Here is a 25483-nt window from a genome sequence, read left to right as displayed (position 1 = left end):
GGCTCATGCAGATCTAACAAGAAAATAGCCTTTCTGTTGTCTGCAGTGACACCTTACAGACCCCTAGGAGGGAATTTGATGGTCAATAATCAGGACTGCCAAACACTATTCATTCATCTTGGCCAAGTTTAATCAATACTCTGACCATTCAAGCATGGAAATACTAAATGGAAAGGTGGCAAATTCCACCTTACAGGGCAAGACTTCAATGCTCTCTAGTGGAGTTTAAAAAAAGTACACAGAACAACAGGTGACAGGAAGCTACACAAAATTTGTAAACCTTGTATTACACCTCAGAATTTTGCTTAGTCAAGGAAGCATATTTTCCTATTTTTCTTCTTTCTTCAAAATAAGTTACACTAAAGGTTATCTCCTTTTGTCCTAAAGAAGGGGATGAGAATTTTATTAAAACACAAGAACTGCACCTTTCCTCACCCTGTTTTTTGCTTTTAAACGATAACAAAGAAAAAGGATGGATGGAAGAAAGGCAGACAGTTAGCAAAGTAATGAAATAAAAACCTAAATTATTACATACATACACACACTACATATATTAAAAATGTAAACTACTATATTAGAGAAAATTTCTGTCATTTTATAACTGCAAGAGTTTAGCTTACTAAGCGTAGATCATGTACTGCTATACTGCCATCTACTGAAATCCAGGAGAAACACCTGAGCATTCAGGATTATCTGGGAAATATACCCTAAGTGTCCAGGAAGGAGGATAGGCTTTTTATACTTTCAACCTTCCCATGAAAACTGGAGTTTATCAGAACTCCTAAGATCTATTTTTGGGAAAGCGACCCGCAGATCCTGGCTCTGGGGCAGCCTACCATTACTGTTTTGGACTCTACAAAGGCTGCTCAGTGATTCAGGTTGATGTTTTAAGAATCTTCCTTGTACGATGCACTAATTTAGAAGCCCAAGAAGACGATTTTTAAGCAACACACCCAAAGACCTCAAGCAGCTACTAAGATAAAAATGCTGGTTTTGTCCAGCTACTGCATGGTTCCGGGAAACACTGTGCACTTCTAGAACAACATTTCTAAGTATCTGGTTTGCATTACGTTTCAGAAATTTAGGTCAAAACCTGACTTGGAAATGCAGTTTAAAACCAATGTTTCCCATCAGTTTTATCTACACTAACAATCTGAGTAACTGTACAAGGCAAAGGCATTTTACCTGAACGCACTATCAGGCTGTTCCAACTACTTATCAGGCTTAGGAAAACAAAACAAGATGGTAAACAGTGCCAGAACCTCTTTCATGCTTGAAATCAAGAAAGTAAACTGGAAATATGATCAAACTTTACTTAAAATTTGCATGTGCTGGGGAATCTTCAACCAGTGACTGAACTGCCGCTCCGTTGGCCAGAGCTTCACGTGATTTGTTCCCAGCCAGGCAGGAACCAGAAGCGATTGCAGAAAAGTTTTTGTGCTTTCACGGTAAAATGCTTCCTGATCTTGCTGCCACCTAATGATCGAGTAAGGCTGTTAACGTGTTGAGTACTATACAAGGACACCAAGAGATGAACAAACAGCTCGTGAGAGTTCACTTTCTGCAATCTTGATGCTCCCTTCCCTCCCTGCACAGTCAGCAATGTGCTAAAGCCTACACTGCATTAAGGTTACCCTGCCAGGCAGCGGAGGAAGAGAAAAGGAAGATATGGCAGGAGGGGGAAAGAGAGAAATTCTCTTTACGCTACTTTTCCTCTCACAAATCAATACTTGCTTTCCAAACCCAGAACTGAATCTGGTCACACTGAAACCATTCAGGGAAATGTTGATTCACAGCTCTCCCACAGCCACAACACGTGCTGTACCACAGCATGAGTCACTGAGCAGCAACCCAAACAGCCCCTGCAAATCCCCCGCAATTAATCTGAGGATCAAAGCTTCAGGTTCCTTCTGCAGGGACTGGCAGTGTGTTGGGCCGCAGCAAAGGTGGCAGTCTAAGCCTGACCACCCTTGAGAATTGCCGAGGCTCTCCAGCAGAGCACGCAGTAGTCGGGTCTTGCGAAACCTCCCCATTACTGCACTGTACCTGTCATCAGGACAGGGAAGCACAACATGGAGCACAAATGAAGTCGCTGCTCTGAGCATGCATCAGTTAGGGGAACAGCAGATGGCTGAAGCCAATAAATCAGGACAGCTCATTCTACAGCAATCTGTATAAAAAAATTATTTTTCTTGAAACAATGTAGTTTTCAAATACGATACTACACCTGCTTTAGCCTCTTTATTTGAAGTCAAATGTTCATAGATGTGAGCATTTTTTTATATATTTCTCATTAATAAGTTACATTACTGAAACTTGGAAAACTTGGGAATCACTCCGACAGCAGAACTGTGAACAATTAAAAAATGGGAAGATTTGTGTGCCATGGCCTAACCTCAGGTGTCTACCAAATACAGAGCATCACAGACACTTCTGAAAAGCAAGAAATATTTGGTTAATTTGGGCTTAATGTATTCCTGCCAATTTCCTTGATATCACTGAAGATTCCCTTGATTTGCTAACATGCTGACACACATAAAGAAAACACATGCTTCACTTTCAAGCTACTCTTTTAACCGTTTACTTGAAAATGAATGAGAAAGTATGAATAAACTCGTTCCTCTTACAAGACACGTAACATACTGTAACATGAGAATATAAAGTCTCACATAAACTCGGTATTTTTTATAGTCTCATAAAGTCTGTCTTTACACACTGATTTCAAATAAATTGTGCTCCAAAATGCTAGGCCCTCATAGAAGAGATGTTCGTCACCTCTGTCACGCTATACATCTGAAGGCCTTGGGCTCAACCAAAAATAATTTCTAATAAAATAACATGCAGGAAGCTTCAGAGCACCATGATACCACTGCAATGGGTAAGGGACTTTGCCAGCAGTTTAACAGGACAGACAAGATTCTGAATGTTTTTCTGTTAAGAAAACACGCTCAAGGTACAACATACTACAACAGTTCATGAGTACACCAAGTGGTATTAATGACTTTTCTATTTACTGCTTACAAAAATGCATTAAAACCTAAGAGTTCAGGAAGTCAAGCACTCAAATGGACAAACCCCAGATTTAACCATAAGCATTTGCTTCTTCGTGCTGCCTTTAACTATGTAATTAGCTGTTGTTCTCACAGAGGAAACAATGCAGAGCATGGACTTCAGGAAATGAATCAACTGTGAAACAAGTCTTCAGCCATACCTGTTTATAGACACTGCATGTGACCAAGTCATGAGAAATGTTTAGCACACACCTCTCACGTAAAAAAATAAATAAAAATAGTGTGCAATCAGGATACAATTAAAATACCAAGCACAGAAGCAACAAGGAGAAATGCACTGGAAGGTAACAACGGGGCTCTGTAGAATACCTCTTACAGACTCAGAGATGGGAAAAGATGTTATTTGTGTCTAGAAACAAAGATACTAAGCCTAAACCCTGGAGCCTTTCACTCCAGCTGGAAAACCCAGGCTAAGTTCAGCTGAACACTTCAGAGATGGTTGAGTTTAAGATATTACTACTTAAATACTGGACTAAATGGCATAGATCCTCTTCATCCACTCCAACATAAAGTCAACGTCTGTAGATAGGTGGGCAAAGAGGAGGCAGTTGCTTCTCAAGTAGGTTTGACTGCACATCTACCGAGATCAGACTATCCTCAGCTGAGGAGTATGAAAGACTTTTATTTTAACTGCAGGTCACAGCTCTGAAAGCAAGGAGCTGCAGAAGAGGAGTACAGCGACTATCACAGGCAGCAGCTGGGGATTACTGTAAGGAGCCCTGACCTACACAAGGGCTATACAAAGGGGAAAAAGAGGGCTCACTTTAAACTGCTGGATGCCACCCCTAAGAAATAGATTCAGGCAATCCCATACCGAGGTAAGCATTTTGGACTGTTTGCACAAGCAGACACTAACACTGGTGCTGTTTCCAGAATACTAACGCTTCCTCCTTATACATTACCATAATTCCCACAATAACTACCCAAACGGCACAAAAGTGGCAAGTTCTCTGAAAAATAATAGTCAGAAGCACTCAGGCAGGGCACAGTAACATTTCATAGCCTCTCTAGAGCTCAGTTCAGCAAGGTATTAGAAAACTTGATCAAACTGCAACTATTTCTGCTAGACAAGAAGGCCATACCAAAAGCCCCCATGCAAACAGCTTCCCAATCTGCCTTTAGCCAAGCTGGTCTGTGGCACGCTTGCAGACCAGCAAACTGAACTGACCAGCAGAATTGCAGAAGCAAGTCTCAAACTGTATTAAAACTGATAGAAAAGGTAGTTCCAGATTGAACATTTGCTGACAAAAGGCAGTAATTCTCTCAGTAGTACTAAACAGATGTTTTATTTTTATTTTTTTTTTTACAATTTAAACTAAATTTATGCATGTTAAAGACGAAAGTATTCCCCTAGGGACAGCCCAGGTTAACTCCACTCTTGTAACCTAGCATGATACACTTTCTATAGGCTATGCTAATTTTTAATAGCAAGGTTGGTATGTTCTACTCAACTCTCTCACAAGTAACTCAACATATGTTTCTGATAAGAGTTAAAAAGAGAGCTCACGAGCAAGTGATCTCATCAAGACTGACTTTCATGCCCCTGACATGAAGGTTCTTTGCTCTCTTTCCTCTGTTGTTTTACGTACTCTGCCTGCTACCTTCGAGAAGCCCCAGATTTCACTTACTACTAGGCAGCTACCTCTGCTGTTGACATTTGGCTAGAAGCTGAAATTCATACAAGCTAACTAAATTAACACTTCTAACATACACAGTCTGAACAGGTCAAAGGTACTGGCTGCCCTCTCCTTTACATACTATTTCAGATCTCATAATTAAAGAAAACATACACAATAAACCCACCCCAATCTAGTATTTTAGTAGAGAACTACATACTTCAGCTCTCAGGTAAGAAGTCAAGCACAAGCACAACACTTACAAGCCTAACTCTCCTTTGTGGCCAAACAGGACATTGCTTGTCCTATCCTCTGTGGCTACAAGAGAACACATTTGATCACATTTTTCTTGCCTGAAACACTAACATCCCTCTCACTAAACTCCTCCTAAATGTAAACTCAGTTTCTTCCCACTTCATCACGCATCAGCACCCTTGCTCTATCTGCAAGCATAACACCTAAACTAGATCCAGATCACACTAGAGCTCCACAAGCACTGAGTAGTACAGAGTAACCACCCCTTATACATTAATTAGAACACTCCTGCGTTTATGTGTGAACACGGCTTTTCCTCACAATGCCAGTCACTGACTTCTCCGTATGACCTACCATGCCTTCAACATTACTTCCTGCAGTGCTACTGCCTCATCAGCTACACTGCCTTGTATTTATGGACTTCATTTCCCTGTCTCTGCTAGAGTCCTGTTTAGAGTCTGCTAGAGTCCAGTTTAGTCTTGCTGGTTTTGCACAAATCTCCAGTTTAGAGATAAGGACCAGAATCCATACATCGCCTTGATAAAGTAATTGCGAGATCCAAACCCTGTGTAAGTGTATCCTGCTCTTTAGTGTCAGAGCCCATTCAAATCCCCTTGTACTCTGACTAATCATCGAAAACTACCAGCTACACATTTCTCAAAGAGCTCTGCATTCGCTGCAATTTCATTTAGAAAAAGCTTCCCCTCTCAATGCTCATCTTCCCTCGCTCAGTAGAACGAGAAGCTATTACAGCAGACCTCATTATTCTCCCAGCACCAGACCCCTCAGAACAGATCAGTGACTTGAAAACTGCTTCATCCCTTGCCGCCCTTCCACCTCTCCAGCGGCAGAGCCAGAAAACGCTCTCCCACCCGTTCTGCAGACACCAATAACGCCAGGATACCGGGCTCCAGAGACCAGCGTTACCATGCCCCAGCCCAACAGCTTCACAGCTGCCAGATGCTCGCTCCCCAGGCCCCACAGCACCAGGCCGGGCCCCGGACCCCCGCAGGCCAACGGCTGTCTCAGGAAGCACCACAGATTTCTTGCTTATTGCTCCTGTCACTCTGCAGAAGGAGACCGTGGGGTTAGCAGGACCGAAGCCACACACGTCGCGGACACGATCCCGACCTCCCAGCACGGAACCGCGCCTGCCCTGAGGGGATCTGGGGGCGAAGACGGACAGCCCCGCTGCCAGCTCCTGAGCAAAGCAGCCCGGCCGCCTCCCGCCCCGCCGCCCCTCACAACCGGGGGGCACCCCCGGCCCTCCCAGCCCCCCGCTCTCACTTGAGGTGGTCCAAGGAGTGGATGCTGCGGGCGGCCTTCCCGTGCCCGCCGCCCACCCAGCTGCGGGAGCGGCCGAACATGGCGGCTGCGGCGGCGGCCCCTAGGGCTCCATGGCGCGGCGGGCACGGGGGGCGGGTGCCGCGGGGCCCCCGGCGCACGGCAGGGCCGGCAGGGCGCACGCGCGGCCGGGGCACGCCGGGAAGCGAGGCCTCGCCCCCAGCGCCCGGCGGCGCAGCGGGGACTTCAACTCCCAGCAGGCAGCGCGCCGCGCCGAGGGTTGCTCCTTCGCCATTACGCGTGAGGGGCTCGACGCTGGCGTCTCCTCACGGCGGGCGGGCCGCGAGGGACAGGGGAAAGCCGGCTCGGGCACCGGGTGGCACGGGAAGGGAGATGGGGCTAGCGAGGCCGGCAGCGCCGTGCCCTCCGCCGAGGGCTTTTGGTCCGCACCGCCCGCCTAGGCTTACACGCCGCCTGGTTCAAAACGGGACAAGGGGAGTGGGAGCGTTAGTGGCAGCTGACTGGGGGAGATCCGCGTCAGTTGAATTCCTTAAATAGTTGAAAAAAAAATAAATCTAGTTAAAAAAAAAGTTGGCAGTGGTGTTTTTGATCGCGCTTTGATACCAGCAGAGCCCTGCTGACGAACGGCAGCGCCTCGCTCCGCGCCGCTGGGGGATGGGGGCGGCGGGGGCGTCCCTCGGCCCCCGGGAGCGGCAGCGCCGGGGCCGGGCCGTGTCGGCGGGCAGGGGCTCGGCCCCGCGCACGGGAGCGCGCCCGCCGTGCCGTGCCGAGCCGAGCCGAGCCGTGCCGCCAAGCGGGAGGGCGGGCGGCGCGGCGGGACTGCGGCAGCGGGGCCGGGGCTGCCCCTGGAGCGCCTCCTGCCAGCGGCGGGGCTGCGGCACCGCGCTCAAGCCGGGTGCGCCGGGCTCGGCCTCTCAGCGGGGTCCGCACCGGGCTCCGGCCCCGGCGTTTCGCCCCCGGCGTTTCGCCCCCTTCGTCCCCCGGCGAGGCTGCGGAGCGCGGCCCCCCGCAGCTGCATGCCCGCCGCCGTGTCGGCACGGCTGGATGCGCTGGAGTCCTGGGCCTTCCATGCGCTGCTGGCGCTGCCCTATATGTTCTACGTGGGCTTGTTCTTCGTCAACGTGCTGATCCTGTACTATGCCTTCCTGATGGAGTACATCGTCCTCAACGTGGGCATCGTCTTCCTGCCCGAGGACGTGGACCAGGCTCTGCTGGACCTGGGAGTGCTCTCCGAGCCGGGCTCCGTGCTCTACGAGACGGACGGCGAGCTGGATGTCTTTGACGGCTACCTGGAGTGACGCCCGGGGCGGCTGCGGAGCAGGCTTCCAGGGATGCCCCCGCTCCACCCGAGCGGCCTCTGCCCTTCGGGACGCCGCCGGGGAGCCGGCAGCAAACGGAGGGCTCGCAGGGCAAGTAAGTCACTGCCGCCGGCTCCTCTCGGCAGCCGGGCTCCCGGGGCCGGGCCGGGCACAGGGAACAGCCCCGCCGCCCTGCCGGGTGCGCGGAGCGGGCGGGGGGCCGGGGCTGTTCGTCCCGGGGGGCTGCTGCTCGTCCCCGGGGCTCTTGCTGCCCGTGTGGGGTTTGCAGCCGGGCAACAACTTCGCTAATCGGGTCTTAGAGCAGCGCCGAATGGAAGTGATAACGCAGGGCAATATTTACCCATACACCGGAGGTCACACACTGCTCATAAATACATTTTAAATAGCCGCCCTTTAATAACTGCACTTAGATAACAAGAAACCACCCAGCTGACCGTTCTCACGTTTATCGCGGCCCCAGGGTTTGCTTGATCAATTTGTTCTGTACTTCTGAGCGATGCTGGAAGCCTGGGAACGTTGTAAGGATTTTGGCGTTTTAAACCACTGAAATGCAGTTGGGAAGAGAACCAGTATTTCCAGCTGGGACGCTCTGTGCCAAGTGTATGTTAATGAAAACATTCACGGTTTAAATAAAAATGTGTTAGCAAATCTGCCAGTATAATTTCTTAGCAAAATATTGGCTGTAAGTTTGAAAATCAGTTTAGGATACCTTTTTAACTTTCTGTTTGAAAATAGGGAAATAGGAAATTCTGTTCTAAGGTTGCAGACATAACCTTGGTGAACATATTATACAAATACCATCTGACATCAAGCTATTTTTATCAGTCTTCCAATTTAAAAACAAAACAAAACCACTTCTGTAATACTGTCCATCATACAGGTTAAAACTATCTTCCTAAATATTTCTGTTAAGATTCCATATAAAGCAACAGTAGCAGTTTTTGGTCAATAGTTTAGAACATATAAAATGGAAATTGGTGGTGTTGGATTAATATTGATTGCACAAACACAGCTGAGCAAAGCTTGGTCAAAGGCAAGTGGGAGCATGAGAAACGTGTGTGTGGCATGGGGAGAACAGATCTGTGCTGCTACTGAAGAAATACAAATTTACAAATAAAAGTCTATGTACGCACATTTGGTGGTCCATCCTGGACTACTGGGTTAGAATAATTTTTGGCAGCCCCGAAGATCTGTAGCAGAACTGAACTCCCTGCACGACACTGTTGGCTACTTCTTGTGGCTGTCTCCTCCTCTCCCTTTTCAGTTGGGCATATAACATACAGGCTCAGAACACAGACAACGCAAATCAAAAGTCTTCCTAAGTATCCTTCAAACCAGTATCTCCTGTCTTCCAGGAAAGAAATTCATAATGATGGAAATATAAGCAAAATCTTTGGTGCAAAAAGTCCTTACCCTTTGCTCCCCAAAAATATGTTTTCCCAAACCCCAGATCTTAAAACTCCAATGTAATCTAATTAAAAATATTAAAAATTAATTAAAAATACTAACAATTAGTAAGGGATTAAGGGATCACTTTTATGCTGACTAGGGTTTGTTATGATGAGCTGCATATAGTTTTCAGGAAGACCTAAGGAGAACAACACACATAAAAGCTTACTCAGTGGATTTTTCCTGCTACATAGTTCAATAGAGCACAGGATCTGAGCACAATTCTGTTCAATGCATGTATACGGGCATCTTAAAATTTGCCTTCACATTAATAGGAAAGAAGCTCTGCAAAGTACTCGATATTCTCATTGTAAAACAATGTCACCTCCATATGTGGAAATGCAAATGTCTTCACAGAGCTCAGAAGTAAGCCTTAGCCCATGCCCCATCTTGAGCTGATGGAGCTCTGCACAAGGACTAACTGCAGCCTTGACCTTTGGATTGGAATTTGGCATGTTAGATTGTTGTTTCCATTGAGAATCAAATCACAAATCTTTTAAGTTAGATCAATTATTAGAGAGCAAAAAACATGCTATTGCTGCACTTCATCTATTTATATATTTAATTATATGTTCAGCAACCAGGCCACAAATTACATAATTATTTAGCCACAAGGCAAAGCCTCAGCACGTCACCATGGAAAGGAATTTGTGTTAATATCCTGGTTACAGGGTTTGTCACAGCTCTGCGGCATTTGTCACCACCAGTTCCCCATGTTAAGCCATGGGCTTAGGGAGGCTTGCCCTGTTTGCTTCGACCCAGAAGTGCTGAGGATTCATCAGACACTGCAGGAAGAGTGGGTCTCAGTTTTATCAGCAGAGATGAAAAATATATAGGCATCACTCATTGCATAAACTGTAAGAGGAGTGTTCTTCATGTGACTCACCAGTGATTATCGAGAACAACTAAAAAGCTATGATTAGCCCTAGCTGAAACCTTGCAAGTGTGCTCCTTGCTTTTAGAAAGTGCTGCCTTCCACCCAGGAGGTGAGTGGCATGCACGAACAGAGCGACAAAGGGAGGAAACCGCAAGAGGCAATTCTGCACAGTGTGGAAAGGCTTATTTAGATTTAAAAGAACACATGGATCAGAAAAGCTTTGCTCTCTTGCATTGAAAACCTCAGCAGAATAAACCCAAAAGGAGCAAAATTCTGTTCACGTTCTAAGCATAATTGGTGGCAGAGGTTGAAGATAGACAACTAAGCAGCTCGAAGAAGCTTCCTGTCCTATTCAAATGGAGAATTCTATCTGTGTAAGCTCAGCAGAATTGAGCTTACTCATGTCATCTCCTGTTTTAGCTTGAGCGTGCCAGATTCTTCATTATATTTGAAGTCTCCTGGAATAAGATCGTATGACTGTTCTCTTTCTACTGTTTTAAAATCAGATGTGACTCATCACAAAGTACTCTAATCAGAAAGAAAATGAGCAAGAATAATCAATAATGAAAACCAAATAGGAAATACTGGATTTATCAAGGTGAATTATGACGTATGCCTTTGGTGAGCAGAATCCAGCACTCAAAAGCTTGTGACTCAGCACTTCTGCTCTTTGCCAGCATGTAAATCCTGAATTAGTCAAAGAAATAGCTGTACTCACTAGCTGATCAAATAGTGCCAATTGGAAATGAAGGCTCAGCAGCTGTAAGAGGCAGTACGGCCCAGCGGAGAGGGAAAGAAGCAGCTTCCTGGGTCTCCACTGGTGGCTTCTGTGAGCTTAACACACTTGTGCCTCTGTTCCGTTTCTAAAACAGAATGCCACATAAAGGAACAGATCAGAAGAACATTATCACTAGCAGTGCTAAGATGCGCATAAATGCATTAGAACCCACCTCCTGATTTGGAATTCTAAAAATAATGAGCAGTGATTTTTTTTTCCTTTTAATTTTTCACGATGTTCTTCCCTTATTTGTAGAAATCTTCATGTGGAAAAAAAAAGTGACTCATTGACTTCATGATACGCACAATTTGTCCATTTTGTTATCAGTTATAGTAATGACAGGTTTAAGAGCAATAGCTGGAATTTTTAGAACTGTATGTTTTAAACTCCTAGGCATTACTAAAATTAACAGAAGTGGAATGCTCAGACTTGCCTGGCAGCTCTGTTGTAAAGTCTATTGTACTCCAGCTATTCTTAACAGGAGTTCCATCCTAGATGGAAGGAAGACAAAATCATGGTTAACTAATGAACTAACCATTCAACCTCGTTAACCACAGCCAGGCACAGTCCTAAGTGATTTTCTATCAAATGCCTTTGGTTATATAATGCAAGAGAGCAGGCAGATTTTTTTGTAAAGTTTTCCAGCAGCTACTGTTAATAACACGAATTAAAATAAGGCACAGAAAAATAAGAGGCATTTAGCTTAAGATAGAAATACTTAAGGTCTGAGTATTTAATTTGTTAAAACCCCCAGCCACAGGTGATTTTAAAGAATTTTTTAAAATCTCATTTCTTTAGTTCTCCCCTACAAAATGAAGTTTAATCAGCTTGCTTTAATAGCGGGTGATATCCAGTTACTAGTTTTAAGCTGTCAAAGGAATTAAAAAATGAATTCAATATAGTTCTTCATGTTTGTTTCCTCCAGGGAACCAGCAAAATGCTATTAGTCAGATGGCAACTAGCAATCCTAAAACAGAAGAATAATTTGTTTAGAGAAGTTTAGGATGTATACTTGGCCATTCCAACTCTTTGTCTTTCTTCCCTCATAATGATTCTAATTAATACAGAGTACAAGTGTCCCAAAGAATTAGATAGTGCACAGAAATAGCTATGTCTTTCAGTTTCTTCAGGGAAACTTTGATATTGTCTTTCTCTTTCCAGTTATGCAAGCTCGAGTGTTTTGTCTGGCCACAAACTTGGGAAAAAATATCTGAAGAATTTGAATGATACTCTCTGAGGACACAAAAATATTTCTATATATGTTCTGTCTAGTTTTCAAGCCTGGTATGAGATCTGATTTCATTCATTAAGAAGAGCTAGCAACTGTATTGAAATTCTTCACAGAATCAAACTTAAAACTTTTGGAAAAGTTGTAGAGCTGAGACTTTAATGCAGGAAGATCAATATCTTCTTCGGGCGTATGAAACTATTGAGGAAAATCTGGCACAAATTTGGTTATTTAATTTACAAACCACACTCTCTTTGTGTAGAGTAGTGTATAGATCTTCTGTAAGAGTTCTTTATTGTAAGAGGTGAACGTTCTGTCAAGAATCCCAGAAGTATCAGTAGAAACTTCACCATCTGCTGGATATTAGGGGATTAAGAACCTGCCCTTTCGAGGCTTGGTAGAAGGGTTTTGAGTGGAGTGGGACCAGTGGAAATGGGGAGGAACAATTCAGCTGCAACCAGTGGCTGGGAGAAGTCCCAGTGCTCAGACTCTTCTTTTGCTGTGGACCAACCAATTCACTCTTAGTGCTGGAGATGGGCACTGAGAAGCATCAGTTTTGTCACCTGCTATGGGGAAGGCACTGATGAACTTCCCTACAGCCCAGGAAGGGCATCTCTTCCCTATTGCTAAACAGCATTTTTCTCCTTTGGCACAGCACATGGAGAAGAGGGTTGTGGTTGCTCATGTTCTGTTCAGCAGGCAGAGAACCTCATTCTTCTTCTGGGAGAGTTGTACACTCCATCCAACCGTGATAAAATGGGCAGAGACTAATGGGACCCATATATGGAAAGTACAGATATAATGGAAAATAATCATATGCACAAACGATTTATTGCTGTGTAAAGCTGTAGTAAGTGAACTAAGACTATTTACTCTTTGAAGTAAGACTACTCTTTGAAGGGCCAGAAGAAAAGAGCCGAGGCTTGCTCAGGCCGTATAGCACAAATAGGCGGTGGTATCGGAAACACGCTCTTTTGGAAAGTCAGGAAATAGATGGCAGACAATGTCAGGATGCAGAACAGAGTCACTGCGTTTCCTTTGGTCCAGCCCAAATCGTGAACAATAACTTCAGAGATGGAATTGGCAAAAATACATGACTGAGTTTCTTCTTTTAATGCTGGAGTTGTGCTCTAACAGCTGCATCATTAAATGCTTACAAGTGTTTTTAAGCTGTTGGATCTGAAATTTGAAAAAAGATTTGCTAACCTTTTCATTTTCCATTTTTGGGGAAATCTTGGAAATTTTCTGTTAAGAATTAGGTTCACATGAAATTTGAAGGACAGGCTTCTAATTGGCTGAATAGAAAGGCAAGATTGAATATCCTGGTCAATTGTATCATTCACACACCATTTAATATCTGCCACTACAAATTACTGTCTGGGACTAGCAGCCCTACGGCATTATTTGAAACTTCAGTTAGCTTTATGCTTTGCTTTGGAGGCCCAATACATTTTGCTGTGCTATTTTTAAGTCAGCCTAGGTTTCGATCCACAATGCAGAACACTAACAATGTCTGAACTATCTGCTGGTTTTAGTTCAGTTTGGAAAGTGATAGATAAACTTCAAGTGAGTAACCCATTAGAACAGCTGTTTCCCCTTAGTTTAAGAAATATGGACAATAAATAAGGATATTGAGAATATATGATTACTGTTAGCAGGGTGCTGCAGCTGATAAACATTTGATAAAAGAACCTCATGGACACAGAAGTGGTTTGTGTTCCTGTCTTGGTATCTACTAGGTGGCAAACAGGAACATAGGAAATGCTGTGATGAGTCAGACCAAAATCACCCAGCCTCGTGTTCTGGCTCTGACACTAGCAGGAGTTGCCATTTGAGACCACACATAAATATGACCGAAATCTGCAGCCTGTTCCCTTTGTACTTTTCATACTCCACAATGGAAGAACCAGGGATGTTAGAGGGCACACTGCTGCCCAGCCCTTTAGCAACTGTTTTCCAATTCCTTCTCTCTACCTCTTAAGACTGAGGTGAGCTGCTCCCTCCCTTCCCTCAGTCTTTTCAGATGTTCTTCTCTTTACCTTCTTTGCTCAACTTCTTGAAACACAGGGACCAGAAGCGCACATAGTGCTCCTGATGTAGGCACACAAGGGCTTTATATGGCTCTTGTTGTGTTGTTCTCAGTACCCTTCATGATGATGCCCAAAGTTTTTTAGCAGTGGCTTTTTTAGGTGCCACTGCTGAGATAGGGACTTCAGGGTCTTGTCAGTAGTGATGATTAGTTGTAATTGCCAGCTCCAACTTCTGCATCATGTAGGCAGGTGCAAAATATTCATCTGTAATTGCATTATATTACAGTTAAGTAAAGTCACCTGCAGCCTTTTGCCCACTCGATGTCATGAGGTCCTTCTGGGGTTCTTTGCTATCAGCATCTGAACATCTGAAAGAGCTTATTTTCTGCGGTCTTGGAGGTTTCTCTGTTCATTGTCTTCTCTGGCCCACTAATGGTGTTGTTGAATAAAAACTGTTCTCTGGCATACCCTGCTACTGACTTCTTTCCTATCAAGCTCTGTTCTTTACTTCTAATCTTTTCATATGCTTTCAATCCATAAAAGAACCTTTCTCCCAATACTGTGTCAATCTGTTTGCTTTACAGCTTTCTGTAATTAATTTGTTAATGATACCATGTTCCTCAGTCTCTCCATGCTCATCCGGAACATGTGACAATTGCATTTCATTCTTCATTCAGACTCCTCACAGAGTCTGCTTTGTCTTCTGCACCTGAACTCATGGCAATCTTTCTGCCTCAGGACCTGTGTGCCAGAGAACTGGGTTGGCAGGGCAAAATGATCTGCTGAGCCACCACGCCAAGCACAGAAAGTGACCAGGAGAGAGGCTGTGTTTTGCCCTGCAGCCCAGTGAGAGCCTACTCAGAGAGCTCCATGATCTGTGAATAGATCATGGTCTGCTCTGTGATGTAAAGCAGATCTGTTAGAAGGCCCATTAAGATCCCCAGCTACAGCTTTGTACCACAAACTCTCACTTTACAACCAGACGAGCATCTTTACTGTGTAGGGTCCCCCGCCTTTACATGCTGTGCAGGAGACCTATAAGATCTGTAACAGGGGAAGGAGGGAAGAGCTGTCCTTCCAGAGACTTGTTCTGCAGAGCACAGATCTCCTCCTGAACTGCTGGCAGCCAGGGACCTGCTCTCGGTTTCCTGTACCCCCAAAACTCTTCTTCAGCAAAGACTCATCCCCAGACAACCATCCCCACTCCGAGCTGCACCATCCTGCTCTGTGTTAAAGTCACCTGTAAGATCACGGGACCAAATGGGTCCTGTCACCACTGCCCAGCACATCCACAGCTCTGGTTCGGCTCGAAGAAGGCTTTTTCAGGCTCTGATGATGGTAAAAATCACCTCTTAATACCTGTCAGATACTTTGAACCAGTCAAGGTAAATCAGGTACACCGCGATAAAGCAAAACAGTAGCAATTTTTTTTGTCAGTTAGTCCAAGAAGTTACCCCAACATGTTACTTAACTCTATAAATTGCTTACTGGTGGATCCAAAACGCTTTGAACAAAGTGACGCTAGAGAAAGAAAAAGAGAAAGCGACCAAAATCAGAGGCTGCGTCAAATGTAAGCAGCACGTGATTAAAACAATTATACCATCTAAGGAACAGCATCATTAAGAAGATATAGCCAATTCAAAAATCAGTTTTTAGTAAGAGATATGTAAAGTGATATCAAACCTAGCATAAAATAGTCTACCCCCTGCATGTCAAGGCTGGTTGCTCTCCTAGGAGCAGCCCTTATTAATTGACCTGATGGACTGTGGTTGACTGCTTGTTCTCATACCCCTCACACCAATAGCTTCATGCCTCCATTAAAATTACGCTAAGGACTGATGTGCTCTTTAACAGGAACTGTTACACTGATTTCACTGAAACGTTAGTCAGGCCCTTACTTCTCAAAGAATTATTATCCATGGTCATGAAAGATTTGGATTTATTATTATTATTATTATTTAAAGAAATAAATGGCACCATGCTGTATCTAACATACACAGTGACTTCTCTGTTCAGTTCAGGTCTAGAGGGTTACTCTGTATTTGTTATGTGTTCTTTTTTAAACAGATTCATTAAACACCTGAAATGGATTATGACCAGGTTAATGGATCAAGTTATGGAAAGAAACTATACTCTGAAATGTAGAGATGAAAAGAAGGACAAGGGGGCAACAAGAAGAGTTGTTATCAGACCTTGTCAGCCGTGACTTTTTCCCCATGGTCATTACCTCTTGAGTGTGCACTACCTGCAGTGATTCACATACAGTACTGGGCTTCCATAGGTAATTCTGGGATGGACTGTGTGAACAAATAGTATAAGCTATGTTCTCTTACAACAGAAAATCAAGATGTTACTCAGATTTGATAAACTTTTGAATAAATACCGCGTCATCCAAATGGACACACTCTACATACTGCTTAAGCAAGTTTTGCAATTGCACATTGAAAACTAGACCAGCCAGTAGTTCCATATCAGTGCTCTCTCAGGGGAATATATCCAGGCGTGCTTCAAGGAGGTTCTGTTCAGGGTAGTATTATGGCAAAAACTGTGCTAGCAAGATATTTTATTTTAATCATGAGCTTTGAAATAGATCAGAGACTGAATTTTATATGTCAGATTGTCTAACCAGATACTTTGCAGATTGTTTAAGCTCATGTTCCTATGTACAGATGTGAAAGCAATACAATAAAGACTGACCTTTTCCATGAAAAAGAAAGCAGTCATTTGTTGTTGTTGTTCTTTTTCCCTTTGAACAGCAAATAATTTAAATATGCTTTCCAGGAAATTGCAGTTTTCCTACAGGTGCCTGGAAGTAGTTCCATGTTACTGAGATGGCCAGCATACAGGCAATCCTGCTACATGAAAAATTACTTGAAAAATCAGACCTGAAATGAAACACCAGGAACCGTGTAGTGTTGGGGGAAAACAAACAAACAAACAAGCAACAAACACATTATTGAGGGCAGCTATTGTACTGTTTTTTATCTTACTGGTATATTTTAGAAGTCTGGTTTTCATAACAGTGCAGTTGCTAAGCCAAGTTGATGTATGAAGAACATTTGATGCTTGAACATCATGAATGCTTGAATGGCATTTCTGAACTCCTAGCACAGTAGAAATTTGTGCACAGTCCCCCAAACACATTTTTCAGCTGCTCCTGCAAGAGGTGAAGCACTGCCATGAAATTACATAGCTTTCTCCAAAATAGGTTATTAGATGCACTTTGGGAGCCTAAAGCAAACAAGTGCTTTGTTCTAGGCATTCCCTGGCTTGTAATTCACGGGTGAAGTCACTTAGGACTCAATATTCTGACATGTAAGAACACATTTAGGGATCTAACTTGCCATGTGGGCAATAGAATTGCCAAGTTTAAAGACTTGTAAAGTTTGTGTTCACGTGCCCATGTGGTACTAACACAAGGAATACTGCATTTTGCTACTGAAGGCAGCATGCCTGCCATCTATATACTTAGGACTTCATACTGTTCAGAGACATCTTACACCAAGTATTTCAGATCACATGTGTGCCATCTCAAGAACATGGTTGAGTTTTTCATTATGCTTACTGCGGTATCTACTGCTCGGTAATCATTCCCTGCACTGGGCTTACACCACATGATGCACAGATCAAGGAACACAAATTCCACCAAGTAAGTTACTTCAGAGGTTTTGAATCAAAGATCAAGACTTCTGATTTCTCAGAACAGCTGAGCTGTAGACATTTTAGCGATGGGGAAAAAGTACTTTGACTGAAAGTAGATCTGACTACCATCGTAACGTAAGGCTTATATTTTAGTAAAGCTTCACATATAACAAAAAGAATATGGGCATAAAGAGACAAAATAAGCATTCTTCTCATCCTAAAAGGAGATTTTAGAACACAGATTTGATCAGAGTAGCTTTTTTAGGGTAGCCAGTGAATTCAGTGTTCTACACACAAGGCACTCAATTGATAAAAGCATTTTCCATGAGTTTTGTGCCACAAGAGTATCCATCCAGACTTTGAACCTTGATTAATTTAAAAATTTGTAACTGCAAAAAGCCTGAAACAATGAAAACAACTTTTTTGCTGTTATTAGCAGGCAGCTTCAGTCAGCACTTTTGTATCTTCTAGTTTGGATGCACAGCCTGCCAGTTGGTGATGCAAGATCCCATTGCCTGTTAGGAAAGCATTATTTCTCCATTTCAGACCACTGAACTGGTAAGCGCGAGCAGGACCAAGCTGACTCCATTGCATACTCCTTGCCTTTAACAGAGAACGCAGGAGCCCTTCACGTGTTACTATGTTCAGAACCAGCAGTGTTTTCCCAGTGTTTCAGAGAGAAAAACCAAAATAATTTTCAATAACTACTGCAAGCTACTGTAAAAAGAAATACTCACTTTTATTAATACTTTTAAAAAATCATATAAAAACAACCAAAACACTGCATCAGAATTTACAATATGTACACTATAAACACGCATCTCCCACTAAGAGAATAGTAGAATACCCAACACCATTTTAGCAGTCCAGACAGTCTTGTAATATTCAGCTGCCTATGTAATGTTAGCGTATTCTTAGATTCAGTCACAGTGAAGCCTAGATGCAGAGTATATCCCTACAGGTGCATTTGTCATTCAAAGGTTAGCTAGAGGAAGCTGAGACAAGGGCTCACCATAGCTCTGCATGACTGGAGTGTCACAGGCTGATGGGAATGCCACACTGAATTTAGTTCGAACTACTTCCCATTCAAGCAGCTTTAAAGAGGGGGAATATGAATGAGATTTTTCCACAGCTCTGGCTAGAATTTGAAGACCCAAGCAAGTAGTGAAGAAGAATGCCATTTCCTAGTTACAATCACATTCTCCATAGTGTTTTTTACCTTGCTCTCTTGTACTATTGCTTCCATGTCTGGTTCCTGGCTGTTCAGATCGGCAGAAATCGTTTGTAGTTTTGAACTGTTTAGATTGGGGATTGTTTTTGAACCACATCATAGCATTTGGAGTTGAGAGATTTTCATTTGCAAAGGTCCTTGGTCAGCATTGTCAGTGCTTCCTAACAAAAGAAACTTCAAGGATGTTGTTGAGCTAACAGTGAGCTAGCAAAATGAAGTACAGAAGCCTCCCTTCCTTATCTGTAGCATATTGAATACTTCTAGCTTTTACCATCCAACTGTTTTCCTGTCTCCAGACTACATCTGGACATGGAACCAGAGTGAAAGTCCTGACAAATGCCTCTGCACAATTATAAATTCTCTTCATGCTCACAGAGCTGAAGTACAAGAAAAGAAGGAAGGAAAAAAAAAGAGGAAACAATTGTTTTGCTATTGCAGTCAGCAGGGCTGGTGTACAGTCCACATAACACTGATGCCTGCAGAATGGATACATTAGCACTTTGAAATATGCTACTTCCTATCATTGCCTAATTCTTCAAACTCTGTAAAAGCAGGCCACAAAAACAACACAAAGTAGTGATATCTCTTTCAAGTATAAAATAGATGCATGTACATTTATTTGCCACCTGTAGGTGAGAGACTAAATCTCAGTTGATGTATATGAATGAGAAAAGTTCATTTCAGAAGTTCAACTTTTGTTTTCAGTTCCTCAAAGTTTCATGCACATATACTTTAGTTGACATACTATACAACATAGAATCTCTTTTCTTAATAGCTCACACTAAGTGAAATTCTTTCACTCCTTAAAATTTAAAAAAAGCTTTTAAAGTTCTCATTTGTGACAGAGTAAAAAACTGAGGATTTTTGTGCAGAGCTGAAGCTATTTATATATATTTGGATTTCTGCTATATCATCAAAAAATCCCTGATACTTTTCCAGTTTTAATTCATTTCTCTTCTTTTTTCTTGAAGAAATCTGTAACAAGACAGTTATTTGATTGAAAATACCTTTCTTAAGACTGCATTGCAATTAGCATCAAGAAATGAGCCACTTCTAGATTCGCAACGATAATATTACAATTTCAGACTGGTCATTCTTACTTATGCTTCAGACCCTAATACTTCAATTTAATCCAGATTTGCAGGTGAAAACTGTAACATTGAGCTTTGGTAGCCTGAAATCAAAGAGAACTTAATTGCAGTTATCATTGGCACCATGAAACAATTAGATTTGATCTGTTGTTACTTCAGATGTTGCACGTACAGCAGCTTGCAGTGTACACTTCAATGAAGCGATGATGGAATTTTATACTACCAATAAGCTGGTGACTCCTGTTCACCTTTAATGGTGAGCAATATCCAGATGTCCTTCTCTTCTGTGAAACTTGATGTTACTTAACTGTTCATCACTTCAATGGAAGCACAACCGAGTTTTTAAAAAGCATATAAAATGACCTTTTAAAAACTTGAACTCCATCATTCACTCACTTCAAGCATCACCCAGAAGCTTAAATGGGACATTTTTCATTTTGCCACTATTATGAAAATCAGCATTTAATTCCTGATTCATAAAGCAGCAAGAAGATGGGAAAACACAGAGGAGACCTTCCCTTCTTCTTTTTGTTACCTGTGAGACAATGAGAACAGAATATCAGATGTAGGCACATCAGCTTAATCACCATTAAAATCACCAAAATCACATATATATGATGTGCTCTGAAAAAACATGGCAGTGGCTGGTAGATGCTGGATGTTTCCAGCTGGAAGACAGGATCCACACCCCCAGCTGCTACCTGTCCTCAGTGCTAATGAGGACAAAGGTTTCCTCACATGCTCAGATACTACACTAATGTGGCAACCTGGGCCACAGAAATGCATTGCAGATATGAGAGAATAGTTGCAGAGGAAGGTGTGAAGGATTAGAGAAAACTTTGCATTTACGAGGCTTCCCAGCATTGTTGTTAACCCTAATGTCTTCTCTCCTAAGTAGGTATGATTATTCAACATGACAGAGTTAGTACTTCAGTGTGCTGACAGCTATTAAGAATCACTACAGCTTTTTCCTGCTGCCATGTAAAGCTAGTCTGTGATGCTGGTATGGTATCCAACTCTTCCAAAACCTGTAGCCTGATCAGAGCTACAAAAACAGCTAAACCTACATATGGTGATCAGTGCACTGAGAGCAAGAGTCATGCAAAACTTTGGCTCCCTGCATAGCTTCGGGAGCCATTGGCAACTGCAGCCTTTACCAGGACCATTCAAAACTACAGCTCAAGCAGCCTGGGAATCATTCTGCAATCTGTTTTTGGCCATCTGAAAGAAAGCCAGAAGGCTTCTGGTGTCTGACTTGACTTCTTACTCCTTACATAGATCATTTCACTGATGCATCCTGAATAATTTTTTTTCAGGAACAAGAGGAAGCACATGGCAGAAAGCTGGGAGGAGAAATCCTGTACTTAATTTACACATAAAATCTTGTACTTAATTTCCCGTAACTGCCTCTGCAGCTCTGTCAGCCCAGCAGTGTCAAGGCAGTCAAATCCTGGTGACCATCAGCAAACTGTTCTCTACAGATGTAACTATTTCAAGGATCCTTGAGATTGTGCAGGCGGAATCAGTGAAGTGAAAGTCGCTGCCTGTGGGCAGACTGCACAAAATAGACTGACAACAAAGAATGCAGGGACCAACGGTTTGCTCTGGGTACAGTCTAGGCACAGCTTCATAGGGAGACAAAACAGGTGTGGAGGATTAAGCACAGGAAAAGTGAAATAACTGACTAAAAATCAGTACAAAACAATCTCTGAGGAGTACAAAACTCATCTATTAAACAAGAGAATAACAGTTATTTAGTTTTGACCAACAGAAAAGAGCGGGTTAGCAGGCCAGCTGCCAGTCACTGAACTGGGCTGAACCAGGAGTCCTTGATAAGGTTCATTCATTCTTGCCCACTCAGCCCTTGCAGTCTGCTAGCACTGGTGCTGGGGAAATGGGGGATCGAGGTGAATGGCAGAAAGGGAATCTGTTGTAATACCGATCTATGCCACTCACGGGCAGCCTCTCTTTATGTAACCATGTATGCATTGATGCTGTTCCTGTGCCTGGTGCCAGTGAGACCTGTCAGAATCAACAGCTGCCACAAAAACAAATCTTGTTACCTCAAGGAGCCAGAATTTATGTTACCTTTACAGGACACAACTGAACCTACATGCTGATCCTCGAGTCCAGCTGCTGAAGGTGTTCGAGAACTCCATAGGGAATTGTAGGATTCCACATCCTGTAAGGGCATGTTCAGAAAGGAAAGGTTTTAAGATGTGTAATTTATTTCACATTTTTGGGGGGTTTTGTTTTTGTCTTTTTGTGTTTTTTGGTGGCAGCGATTTTTTTTGTAGTTGTTTTGTTTTTGTTTTTAAGTTGCCTTTCCATTTTGAACATCATTCTATTCTACAGAAGTATTTAAGCTATGGAACAAAGGAAAATTCATTTTCATTTAAAAGAAAGCAGTCCACTCCCCCATACTCTAGCTGACTCTGGTTGCAGGACACACTACAGTCCTGTCTCCCTAACTATTCTTTAGCTTCCTATCAAACTCCCTTCCCCTCAGTGTGTACTGGCAGCTTCAGTCTATTTAACCTGTAATGATGGCTGTTCATTGTTTATCCTTCAAATACAAGTCCTGCAGCACAGAGATCATTACAGTTGGAGGGAGGAAGCCAAGTGATGGAAGGCTCAGTGGAAACTGCTTAAAGCAGAACAAGCTTGCTTGCCTGGGGCAATGGAAAATTAATACTGCTGAAACCAGAGATGACATTTTTAACATTTGTGTGACTGCTTTCATATTTTGGTCATTACTTTTTTGTGCCTCATATAAATCTGAGGAATACAGAAGACAGCTTTAGCATGAGTTCTAATTCAATTTGCAGATCTATTTGATATATCCTAGATGTATATGTATAAAGAGACTTACAGCAAGTTTTTTATGTGGGGGCATTTTCGTAGGCTGTCAGTCAGCTGTTGGGCTCCAACACCAGTTATTTTGTTATACTGAACACTGAGGGAGGTAAAAAAAAAAACTTTGTTAATTCAGATCAGATCAAATACCAGTGCAAACATTTCATTCAAAAGCAAAAATAATATAGGGGCTTATCTGTGTATAGGGGGGAAAGAAAAAGTAAAAAGAATATAGATCCATGATTTAAAAATAAAAAATAAAAAAAACAAAAGGTCAAACTGGGACTCCATTAAGTTAGGTCATCTGTTTCCTTATTTTATGTACCTAAGGTCTTTCTCCATCTCCCCATGACCATATTCTCCCAACTAAAACCAAGTTTTCCTCTCCATCCAGTGACTGCTTATCCATTTTTTTTCTCACCTCCAGATTGATTCGTCCTACAGCACTCAGATGTCATGGAGCTAAAGTTCCCCCTTTCCCCCGCTGAGCCAACAAGTCATATATACTCATCAGTAGGCATTAAAGATGGACATGGATGTTCCTCTTCAGTTAGCAAGTTTTGCATCTATGAAACTCTTCCCCTTTTCTGCGTCTTCCAGGTATTTTAAGAAAACACTGGCCAGTTAGTTAGTAACTGCCTGCTTGAACTGCTGCCCTTGGGGCTCCAAGTGACATGAGCAACAGCCCAGCCACTAACTGGCTTCCTGGCAGAGTGCCTGTCCATGAGATTGGCTAGAGAATGAGCAAGGAATGAAATACGTCCAGCTTTGAGTTCCAGACCCAGCTGAGGGGCACAGCTACACCCAACAGTGGTGGAAGTGTGCAGATTTGCAGACTCCTGGCACATGTGTCCTTCATCAGTGGCTGGCTATGTTACCAAGTACCTAGAAAACTATGAAGTCATTTCCTTTGCCATGGCCTATAATGGATCCAAAACATCTACGGTGAATTGTTCCTTAAACCCTTCCAACCACTATCTAGACTCCACATAAGTGCCTTTTCCCTTCACACAAGGCTGGGAACAATGCATAGCTTTCCTATATGGATAGGCAGCAACAAGACAAGCCTTCAGCATTTCCTAGAAGCAAATCAGCCTTCTCAAAAATTTTCTGCTGCTGCAGTCTAGGTTTTCAGGCAGATACGGATCAGAGATCATCTCAATCTTTCCACAACTTTTCTGTCTCAATGAATGTCTTCAAAGCCCAACGCAACCACGCAGATTTTTTTCCCCCCGCAAATTTTGTCTCCTCTACCCTCAGCATGGAAGACCTGAATGTTCAGTATCCAAGCAAATAAGCTGTCCTGAGCCATTTCAAAAGATTTCGTACTCACTCTAGCACTCTTAAAGATGCCATTGCAGGAAGAACTTCTGCAAGATTTTCTGCTCCAAAATCACAAATGTTATTATTGTACAAGCTGCAGACAACAAAACCAGTATAGTTACAATCAAATAATGAACAATGTAAACAGATTATATATTAGATCAAGAAATTCTGGATAGCATTGGTACATCTTAACTTCCAATTTTCCTTATCTAATTGCAGCTAATCTTTAAAACAGTTTCATGTTTTTTATATCAAGCAAGACAAATAGCCATATATCTTTTTCAGCTTACACAGCTACAGCAAAAATAGGTCTAGGATTCTTAATGAATACTAACAACATTCCTGACTACTTCAGAGCAAATTAAAAATCTGCAAGAAAATGAGGCTCAAAGCTTTGGTGCACTGCATTCAAAAGATTTCAATATGAGCAAATTATCCCAGAACTGCACACCTCAGTTTCTTGTATTCCCCGTGAGACACTTCATTCAGGCCTATGCCAGAGACATAAATGAAGTAGAATGGGCCATTTTTCCCATACCAGCAAGTATGCGCTACCTCATTGCTGGCTTAGCAAGCTCTGCATAAGCTTTCAATAGATCATGGTCTTGCGTGTGAATTTGTATAGGGCATTATTAACCACTAGGTATTATGAATTGGATTTAAAAATCAGTATGTTCACTGTTATATTCCTGAGATATGCTCCTGTATGACTACACTATATGTTTATCTTCTCCCTACAGGCTTTGTAGTCAAAACTTGGCTATTGCAAGTTGTGTGCACATGGATTCTGTTTTCAGTGATTTCTGACAGAGACAATAAGGTGTGTTATGTAAAACAACTGAACAGGACACAACCACTTACCTTAGTGTTGTTAATGAAGATAAGGAAGGAAGAGCTGTAGCTAGTTTCTCTGCACCCGCATCTGTTATCTTATTCTGTGATAAGCTACAGTAAATGAGATGGCTTTGTTAGCTGAGCACATTTATTCTAATTGATTAATATATGGAGCAAATTGATTTTAGATGTTGTCCCAAACAACAAAGGTGATGCTACAATACAGTGTGATAAGGCCTAGAGTTACCATTAACCCAAGACCTTTCCTCAGGATTTAAGATAACACAGTTTCAAGAGTCTTTTCTTACAAAAAAGATTATCTTCTTAGTTAAATTTGGCACATTTCTGCAAAAAATGGAGAGCAGTAACTGGTACTTCTCAGTCAAAAAGAAAAACAGGAAAAAAGAAAGAAAAACAAAGACCCAGAAAAACATTACTTTAAATGGACCCCAGTATCTAGTTGTGTGTGGTGAATGAGACACTGCGCATAATTACACTCAGAAGTCTACTGACTTCAAAGGACTACAAAATTGGATAGTTTCTAGAGCAGAAAAAATGAAAGCTAGGGACATATG

General features: G+C 42.6%; 3 protein-coding genes across 10 annotated transcripts in view; 1 reads left to right on the top strand and 2 right to left on the bottom strand.

Annotated features, from left to right (window-relative positions):
• The window catches only part of CLEC16A (C-type lectin domain containing 16A), an 88025-nt gene extending 77309 nt beyond the window's left edge, over positions 1 to 10716 (bottom strand). For 5 of the 8 annotated variants that reach the window (XR_004778989.2, XR_007708862.1, XM_035548957.2 and 2 more), the window contains exon 1: positions 6230 to 6310. Coding sequence is in view for 5 of the 8 variants with exons in the window: in XM_035548957.2 (XP_035404850.1) it covers positions 6230 to 6309 (80 nt within the window). In the remaining 3 variants the exon portion in view is untranslated. Of the gene's footprint in view, positions 1 to 6229; positions 6411 to 10610 lie in introns of those variants that run through there. The other 3 variants (XM_035548955.2, XM_035548956.2, XM_035548954.1) reach the window with 3 other exon arrangements.
• DEXI (Dexi homolog) lies at positions 7044 to 16644 on the top strand. Its single transcript, XM_035548961.2, has 2 exons — positions 7044 to 7660; positions 15996 to 16644. The coding sequence occupies exon 1, from the start codon at positions 7264 to 7266 to the stop codon at positions 7543 to 7545; it is 282 nt and encodes a 93-aa protein (XP_035404854.1). The 5' UTR covers positions 7044 to 7263; the 3' UTR covers positions 7546 to 7660; positions 15996 to 16644.
• A 5357-nt stretch (positions 16645 to 22001) lies between these two features.
• Positions 22002 to 25483, bottom strand: part of CIITA (class II major histocompatibility complex transactivator) — a 30417-nt gene continuing 26935 nt past the window's right edge. Inside the window, exons 16-19 of the mRNA XM_035548953.1 lie at positions 24936 to 25019; positions 24082 to 24165; positions 22765 to 22848; positions 22002 to 22074 (exon numbers count right to left, since the gene is read on the bottom strand). Of these exons, the coding sequence (XP_035404846.1) occupies positions 22002 to 22074; positions 22765 to 22848; positions 24082 to 24165; positions 24936 to 25019 (325 nt within the window). The remainder of the gene's footprint in view (positions 22075 to 22764; positions 22849 to 24081; positions 24166 to 24935; positions 25020 to 25483) is intronic.

This window comes from Cygnus atratus, chromosome 15 (genome assembly GCF_013377495.2).
Source record: "Cygnus atratus isolate AKBS03 ecotype Queensland, Australia chromosome 15, CAtr_DNAZoo_HiC_assembly, whole genome shotgun sequence".
Lineage (NCBI taxonomy): Eukaryota > Metazoa > Chordata > Aves > Anseriformes > Anatidae > Cygnus > Cygnus atratus.
Note: the sequence above shows the minus strand (reverse complement) of the source record. Positions and strands in the feature narration are given on the sequence as shown.